Source organism: Lygodium microphyllum, chromosome 2, assembly GCF_053477565.2.
Source record: "Lygodium microphyllum isolate KBCC chromosome 2, Lygodium_microphyllum_v1.1.10, whole genome shotgun sequence".
NCBI classification, from domain to species: Eukaryota; Viridiplantae; Streptophyta; class Polypodiopsida; order Schizaeales; family Lygodiaceae; genus Lygodium; species Lygodium microphyllum.
Genome location: NC_141136.1, coordinates 97,088,788 through 97,097,715, shown reverse-complemented (window position 1 = coordinate 97,097,715; position 8,928 = coordinate 97,088,788). Strand labels below are relative to the sequence as shown.

The following is an 8,928-nucleotide window of genomic DNA, read 5'->3' as shown; positions in this document are numbered from 1 at the left end:
TGCTAATATTCATATTCATTATTTCTCTTCATAACATAAAGCTCGCATTACAAGAAATGCAGACACTCGATACATTTCTGCTCCATTACATAGACACAATTAACATAAATAAGCACATGCAAGGCACAAGAAACAAATTTTAGATAAAGCCACAATTCATTAACCATGTGAGAGCCTCAAATTGTCAACTACATTGGTGGTTGAACTTACATATTTAACAAACATCAAGAAGTGCCCTTATATGATGGGGATTGTGTGCAACCTTTGGTTGTCTTTTCGCTCGCCTCTATTCGAACGTTACGCATTTGTCAAAGATGGAAATTTTATTTTTCATTTGCCACCTGTGCATGATACATTCCACGTATCCTTTGACCTAGATGCCACATCAATATGTATGTAGACACAATGAACACGAATACACATGCAAGGCACACACAAGTAAAGATGCGCACAAACAAATTTTAGATAAAGCCACAATTTATGTGAGCGGTTCAAATCATCGCGACTACATGTGGTGGTTGAACGTATCTCATGGGAACACATTCATACAGCTTCCTTCAACAGATCTTTCTAATTTATTTGCCCTGCCCATACGATCTGAAGAAATTTTGAGAGGAGAACCAGTTTAGCTTTCTTCCCCACACCATATTGCACACTCCGGACAGCACATGTGCCACTCCAATTTACACGGATGATGGATTCATTCTGTCACATCATCTAAACATCTCTGATATCAGTAGCTCTCCTCATCAGTTATCGGCTTTCGAAGATGGTATCTTAAACAGTTCGTCAGCACCTGCAAGACATGCAAATTAGCAATCACACTTGAAGAAGACATGAAAGGATTGTGGCGCCCTCCCCTTACATCTTACCTCGGCTAATGATTTGTTAAGTGCCTGTCCGTGATAGTTCACGTGAAATTTATCCTTCGCCACAAGTCCCTGCACAGTGGACAGACTCATAAAGCTAGAGGGAGATGGCAAAAAACCCACTTAGAAGTCCCGATTTCTGAAAAAATGGGGGGTCGGTGGTATTGTGGTGGTGAGTGGGAGGTGCAAACAAACCTCTGTATCAATTTCTGCCGACTCTACGCTAACATTGATATCATTCATGATCTGAACCACCTCCATTAAAAGACCAGGCCTATCTGCTGCTTCGAGTGTGAGGAGACTAGAAAGACCCATACATGACAGCATTAATTTCTGTACAAACAACAATTACCAAAACAATACTGCTGCAGACAAATTTGTTTAAACCACCATCAAAAAGCTGAAAAGAGGACTCAAAGACCGCAGTTCAGAAATAACATGGCCAATGGTGTGCTAATTTGAACAAAATCCAAGCTAATTTTCAATTCATCCTCTAAATTTTTTCTTCCCTTTCTGATTCATATCTTTTGGCCAGAGCACAAGTGGAATATACTGATCCATATTTGAGATAGAAGTCTCTGAAAGACAAAACAGAGATCTCGTGGGTGATTGCCATTGGCCACATCCTTCAGTCACCCAAAAGGCGGAAAAAAAGACTCCTAAACCACCCTGATTTACTTGAGACCAGAACTGCAGCAATGGATCCATGCAAAAAACTGGGTAACTCACAAATCAAAGGTGGAAAGACAACCAAAAATTCAGAAATGTCACTAAGAACAACCTGACCACAAAAGATTTTGTGTCATCAAATGTACACATCACCAGCTCCCTGAGGGTAAATAATCCCGGGACCATAACAGTGGATATTAATAGAGACGCATAAGTCAGCTACATGACAGGGAGCTCTAACATGGGAATGGGACTGGGATGGTATGGGGATGGGATGGGACTGGGACTGATGTGGGAATCAAGAAAATGGCAATCCCATGTCACTATGGATTCAAAAATTCAGTCCATCGAGAGGCTTTTCAAACCAGAACATGATAATTAATGTTGAGGATTTTGAGAATCCATGTGAGTGCCCAAGGGATTGGGAGAGACTACAGGGTGATTCAGAGCGCATGAAGAGGAAGAGGAGGAGGAGATGTTTTTCTAAGGACATGGGATTCAGACACGCTCCTCCACCTAGAAACACATGGTCTGGCATTTTAGACCACCAGAATGGGTATTCATGGAGACACATAAGTCAGCTACATATCTGTATGGGGCTATTCTTGATTCCAACATAGCGACATGAAAGAGGTTTTGGGAATGAGAATGGGAATTGGAACGGGGAACAAAAATCCCCATCCGGGCACCTCTTCAACCTAGCAACACACAACAGTCCGGTATTTCAGACCACCAGACTGGCTTTTTACTCAGCCTTGTATTTGACTTCCTTCGGTCTTTGGTTTTATTTGAAGTCCTATACAGGGATTTTATTGTAATATTATTTACCTTGGGTTCATTTCTGAGGGGTTCTAATATAGCATTCTCTCTTTTTGGAAACAAAAAATCCATGTGAGTAGAGCTTCTGTTTGATTATCTCCATGGCATTACCTAGTGGGCCTTCTAGTCATTTTGCTATGCCCCAACTGACCGTTGAATAGGGCCTATGTGTCCCGATGCCTCCGCCACCACCAACACTATATGGAATAGTTCATGTTTTAGTGCCTCTGCATCAATCAGCACCTATTGGACATTATCAGCTTATTTTTGCCTACTCACCTCCCCCTTCTACTTATCCCCTCCACCACCTCCTTATTCCGCTTATCCAACACCTCACGGTTCTTCCTCCTCATCATCCAAACATGCCTTTAATGACAAGACTCGTCTTAACGCGTCAAACTTTACTACTTGGTCAAACCTGATGAGACATGTCCTTGACTCACAAAACCTATGGGATCTTGTGCACGCATTGAAACCCCAACCGGATCCCACACTTGTTCCATACGAGGTTGTTCACTCATGGAAGGCTAGGAATGCCTCCACTATTGTTGAGTTGATGCAAGGTCTATTACCTGAATTTCATTCACAGCTTCAACAATTCGATAGTTTCTGAGCGTTGGAGACACTTGACTTACCACTATGCGGCTCACGATAGGACCCGTCACATCAATTTGGATCATGAGCTACAAAACTTTAAGGCCACTAACGAAGATGATTGGAAAGTCAAGTTGGCTGAGTATTGACGTCTTCTCACCGAGTTCTTTACTACGAGGACTCCTAACTTCTCGTACGATCAAGTCGCACTATTTCTAAACAAGCTATTGCAGAAATACTTCCATTTTTTGCAACAAGTGATCTCATATCCCACTAAGCCCACTTGCTATGAATTTGAGTGTCAGCTATTGCATTGCGCTCGATTATTCAATCAATTTCATAGTTTGACCTCTACAAAGGGGGCTCTCATTGCTTCTTCTCAAACGGGACAGCAAGGGAAGGATAAAAACAATCAAAGTTCCAATCAAAATAAAAAACAAATAGAAAATCAAAATCCAAATCAAACTAGTGAGACCCAATAAAACTCCTAGTCATCTCTAAAAACTAGGTGGCAGAATGTACTAGAGAAAAATCGGTATTGTCAACATTGCCAAAAGGCTGGACACTTTGACGATGAGTGTTGACCGAACGCAAGAGGTACAATACCAAAAGCTAAGAATTAGACCCACGCCCCTCAAGAGAGCAACCCCCAATAGGGGAGGTGGGTTGGTGGCAACCCTTAGCAAGGGCAGTGGCGAGGCCAAACCCACGTTGCCACCAGTCAACCATCGCAGTTAACAACGTTCTCAACGCCAAAGGGCTTGCCTAACTAGTTTGCAGAGGCCCACATCATCTCCATAGAGACATTTGAGAATACAAGTCTCGTCCACATCTGTGAAATGCCTCTTGTCGAGATAACTATAGAGGCCCACTCATCACAGTCGAGTACTTCAACTACTCCTTGGATTGTGGACAATGGAGCTACCCATCATATGATCCCATCGAGGATATTTTCATTTCTTGATCCCTTGCAATTGAGCAAGTCGGCCTCGGAAACAACTCCTCTCTCACGATTCAGGCTTACAATCGCATCAGTTTTGCCATTGGCCAAGGGCCGAATTACACTATGTTGGATGATGTATACTATCTCCCCAAACTAGGGGTGAACTTATTATTCGTTCCATAACTTTGCCAGTTGGGTCGAGCAATCTCGTTCACAACTACCACAGTCGAGGTCCTTAACTCTCAAATTGGTTTGTGATTGCTCGCAGTGAGGCATAGCCTAGTGACCTGTACCAGATGAGACAGTTTCTTTCCGAGCCAATAGCCGAGGGCTCTGAGTTCCACCACTTCCATGGTTTAGCCGCTACATGGGAGCTAGTGAGCACCAAGTATCTTTGGCATTTTTGCTTAGGACATCTCGGATACGACTCTCTTTATAAGTAATCATGTCGACAAATGGTTGATGGCCTTCCCCACCTAAAGCTATCAAGGGATGTCTATAAAGCTTGTTAACTCAAGAAGCAGCACCGTTCCTCATTCCCTTAGTAATCTACACACAAGCTAAGGTACCTCTTAGATTACTTCATGTTGATCTTTGTGGACCGACATCCACCGCTACCTTGAACGGCACACTATACTTCTTTTTTACTGTGGATAATCATTCTTGTTACATGTGGGTGTACTTTCTCAAGCATAAGTTCAATGCCTTCACATATTTTTCTGCCTGGGTACTACTAGTGCATAACCAAACTGGTCATCGTGTAAAATGCATGACGAGTAACAGTGGGAGCAAGTTCACCTCCCATGAGTTTTCCAAGTTTTAACAAGAGCATGGTATTTCACGCCAGCTTACCTCTACCAACTCCCCTTCACAAAATGTATTCGTAGAACCTAGGAACCAGATCATCATGAACATGTCACGCTCTATGATGTTCACAGCAGAGCTCCTTGAGCACCTTTGGGTTGAGGTTGTTATTACTTAACACTTCAATGTAAATCCTTGATTTCAATTGTCCCTCAGAGGACTCCGTATAAGGCATTCTTTGGCTCTTGGCTTGTAGTTTCTAACTTTAGAGTCTTTGGGAGTCATGCTTACACGCACAACCCTGATGATAAGATAGGCAAGCTCACTCGTCGAGCTGATCTCCTGATTTTTGTAGGATACTCCTCTTAAGTGAAAGACTACCGCTTGTTGAATCCAAAAGACATTCTTGTGAATTCGAAATGACCATATTTGGTTTTGAATGCCGTCTTAGGAATATCCTCATCCTTGACGCGGATTTGGTAGTATCTTGACCTCAAATCAATCTTAGAGAAGATTCTTGCTCCCTACAATCGATTAAGTAACTCAACTATCCTTGGAATGGGGTATTTATTCTTGATGGTTACTTGGTTCAGGCCTCTATAATCGATGCAAAGGTGAAGTGTATCATCCTTCTTCTTTTGGAACAAGACTGGAGCCCCCTAAGGAGAACTGCTGGGGCATATGTACCCTTGGTCCAATAGTTGTTTAAGTTGTTCTTTTAACTCAATAGCTTCAAGAGTGGACATCTTGTAGGGTCTTTTTGCAACCAATGCAGCACATGGTATTCTTCATGAGAGATTCCATTTCTGATAGCATTGCTTTTTGCCATTTCTCACTATCCTGTTTGTCCATTGCTTCCTGGAAGCATGATGGTTCACCACAATCTGTTAACATGACATAATCAGCCACATAGTTTACTCCAGGAACAAATCTACTCGGCTGTTTTTGCACTTTGGTCGACCTATGGACCCACTGCTCAATATTTGCTGGCTGTTCAGCCTGTAAATCTGCATTAACAGCTTGCTGTTCTGCAGGTACAGCTGGCTGTATAACTGGTTCAAGTTGTTCTAAGTGCACATGTTCTTGCTGAATTTATGGGACATCATGGGCAAGATCTTGCTGATCATTTACAGCATCATTCCCTGCATTTTCAAGGACATTTTCAGCAAGTATTTGTTGCTGCCCAACTGGCATTCTTTGCTGTCCTATTGGTACATCCTCTTGGAATACAACCCTTCGGACCTCCTTTGTTCTTTCGGGTTGTTTGTGCATGCGATTTTCCCGGAAGATGACATCATTGCTGCGTACTACTTTTCTTTTCTCAGGATCCCATAATCTATATTCCATTTCACCTTCATCACCATATCCTAGGAAAATACATTTACATGACTTTGGCTCAAGTTTGTTGCGTTCTACCTTGCATATGTGCACAAATGCCTCATAGCCAAACACTTTCAAGCGTGCATACGAAGGTGGCTTGCCTGACCACACTAGATACATGCAAAGGATACAAAGGATCACTTTTGGACCCCTTGGCAACAATGTGGGAGCCCTTACAAATTTTCCATTTGCTATCCCCAAAGGTGGTGTGATAGCCCTCATCATCTAGTTACCCTGTGCTTATCAAGCTCTTCTTGAACTAAGGTACATCTCACATTATGCAAAACAAACACGGAGCCATACTGAAACTCCAATTTCACACTGCCAATGCCTGCAATTTTACATGCATAGTTATCCCCCAAGTAGACAACACCACGTATTGCACCATTGTAGTCAGAGAACCACTCATGATGTGGTGTGACATAAAAGGACACACCTGAATCAAGTATCCAAGTGTGAATATCATCCTTAGAATCTGCAATCAATGCATGTGCATCCAAAGAAGAAGCTAGAAGTACATCACCGTCACTGTCATTATCATGAGTAACTACATTAACCTCTTCTATTTTCACATTGCTCTTTTTGGCATGCTCGCTGTCCTTGTTTTCAGCCTTGTTGGCTTCATTGTTTTTGTTTTTACCCTTCTCTTTCTTTAGCTGAAAATAATCCCTTTTGTAGTGCCCCTTTTTGCCACAATGATGGCACTCCACATTCTTTCCACAAGATTTGTTGCGTGCTCTATTTTTAGAATTGCTCTTATGCTAAAATTTGCCTCTAGTGTGTAATGCATTTGAAAATTTGTTTGCTAAGTTATTCTGCCTATTGAGTTTTTCCATCAGCAAAGAACTCTTCATATTAGTGTATAATAGCTGAGCATTCGAATTACTTAAAGCTGTCTTGAAGGTATCCCAACTTTCCGGTAGATTGCATAGCAAGAAGGTAGCTTTGAACTCTTCATCAATATGAAAATCCAAAGCAATCAGCTCACTGAAAATTGAGTTTAACTCATTCAAATGTACAGACATGGCTGTATCCTCTTTCATGTGAAAGTCCATCAGTTTTTTCAGCCAATAAACCTTGTTGGCTACATTTTTCTGAGCATATAATTCTTCAAGCCTTTGCCACATTGCATATGGTGAATTCAGCTTCTCAATGTTCAAGAGCAAGTTGTCTAACACTGAGAACTCAATGGTAGAGCGAGCAAGCTCGTCCAAGTCATGTCACTCATCTTGTTCCATGTCTACTGGTTTGATTCCCTTTGTTTTGATGGGCTTTACATGTTTCTTCTACACCAAGACATTATAGAATTGTTTTTGCTAAATTGCAAAATTATGGGCACCCTCAAGCTTCTTAATGTGCAAAAGATTATTGTTGTCACTATTTCCAACCATAATTTGTAGTCCTAAATTGACTAGCCAGTCACCCAAGGCACGCCCAAATGTGACACAAGTGACCACAGTGCACAAGAATACCAATCAGCAATGAAAATCCCAAGATTGCACAAATTTCAGAATTTAAAAAAAAGGTTGTTTGCTGCACTCCTCAAGCAATTTTTGACACAATTAGAGACCAAGCTACCAATTACATGTGAAATCCCCAAAATTTCAATGCAATTTCTGCTCCAAAGGCATTCCCAAGCAAAATTTGACAATTTGGATCAAAAGCCCCAAATTTTTAGAGGATAATCCCTTCAGATTGCATCAATTCAAGTAGCCAAGTGCATATACGAGGGAATTCTTGCACAAATTCATGAAATTCTGCAAAATCCCCAAATTTCTCGGGTCCAGTGAGCACAAATTTTACTGAAATTGAAGAAATTTCACTGAAATGTGAAAGAACCCCGAAACTCCACGAGCAAATGTGCACCGATTTTGCAATTTTTGAGTCACATTGTCCACTTTTGCATTAAAGTCCCCAAATCCGAGAAAAGCCCTAGATTTCCAGGAGCAAATGTGCACAGATTTGTATTCTATGCTTGTAGGCGCGAATGTCCGGTAGGGAAAGGAAAGGAAACCTCCCTTTTTTAAAAAAAAATTAAATAAAAAAGGACGTTGACTGGCGAATGAGTTTGTGACCCGCCTGGTCACGGGTGACCTATCGAATAGATCACCACTTGTCTTGTCAGAGCACCCATTGAGCCTAGTCGTGTCACCCAGTCGTGTCGCGCTGAGGTTGGTGGTGTGCAGGTCGCGCAGGTCATGTGCAGGTTGCGTGCTAAGGCTAGTCACGCCAACCTGTCGTCTGCCACCTATAACAAGTGTTGACTAAGATATTCCCAACAACTTGGACCTTGGTGGATCATTTGAGCCACAGGAATGTCATCATGACAAAGTGGATTTTTAAGACTAAGCTAAAGGTTGATGGGACTTTAGACAAGTACAAGGCTTGCCTTGTGGTGCAAGGGCTTCGACAAAAGTAAGGTATTGATTATGAAGAGACCTTTGCTCCCATTGCATGATTGATATCCTTTCGCACCACTCATTACAATTGGCCGATCTATCAAATGGATGTCAAAAGTGCCCTTCTAAACAATTATCTTGAGGAGAAAGTCTATGTGGAGCAACCTCTCGGATTTTCTTTTGTTGATCGAAAAGATAAGGGCTTTTGCTTGCGGAAAGCTCTTTACCGGCTGAAGCAAGCACCACGATCTTGGTTCCAAAGGATAGATGAGTTTCTTAGAACTCACGGATACCATTCTACCCCTTATGACCTGAACTTATATGTCCGTACTACTTCAGAGGGAATCAACTATATCCTACTATACGTAGACGATTTACTTATCACTGGCTCAAATATTGCTGCTATTGTAGAAATAAAGGCCCAACTTTGTTCTACTTTGAGATGGTAAAC

General features: G+C 41.8%; 1 protein-coding gene across 1 annotated transcript in view; it reads right to left on the bottom strand.

Annotated features, from left to right (window-relative positions):
• Window positions 1-445: 445 nt before the first annotated feature.
• LOC148040057 (ACT domain-containing protein ACR12-like) overlaps window positions 446-8,928 on the bottom strand; it is a 72,488-nt gene continuing 64,005 nt past the window's right edge. Inside the window, exons 8-10 of the mRNA XM_087696514.1 lie at window positions 1,065-1,170; window positions 873-941; window positions 446-796 (exon numbers count right to left, since the gene is read on the bottom strand). Of these exons, the coding sequence (XP_087552640.1) occupies window positions 734-796; window positions 873-941; window positions 1,065-1,170 (238 nt within the window). The 3' untranslated portion in view covers window positions 446-733. The remainder of the gene's footprint in view (window positions 797-872; window positions 942-1,064; window positions 1,171-8,928) is intronic.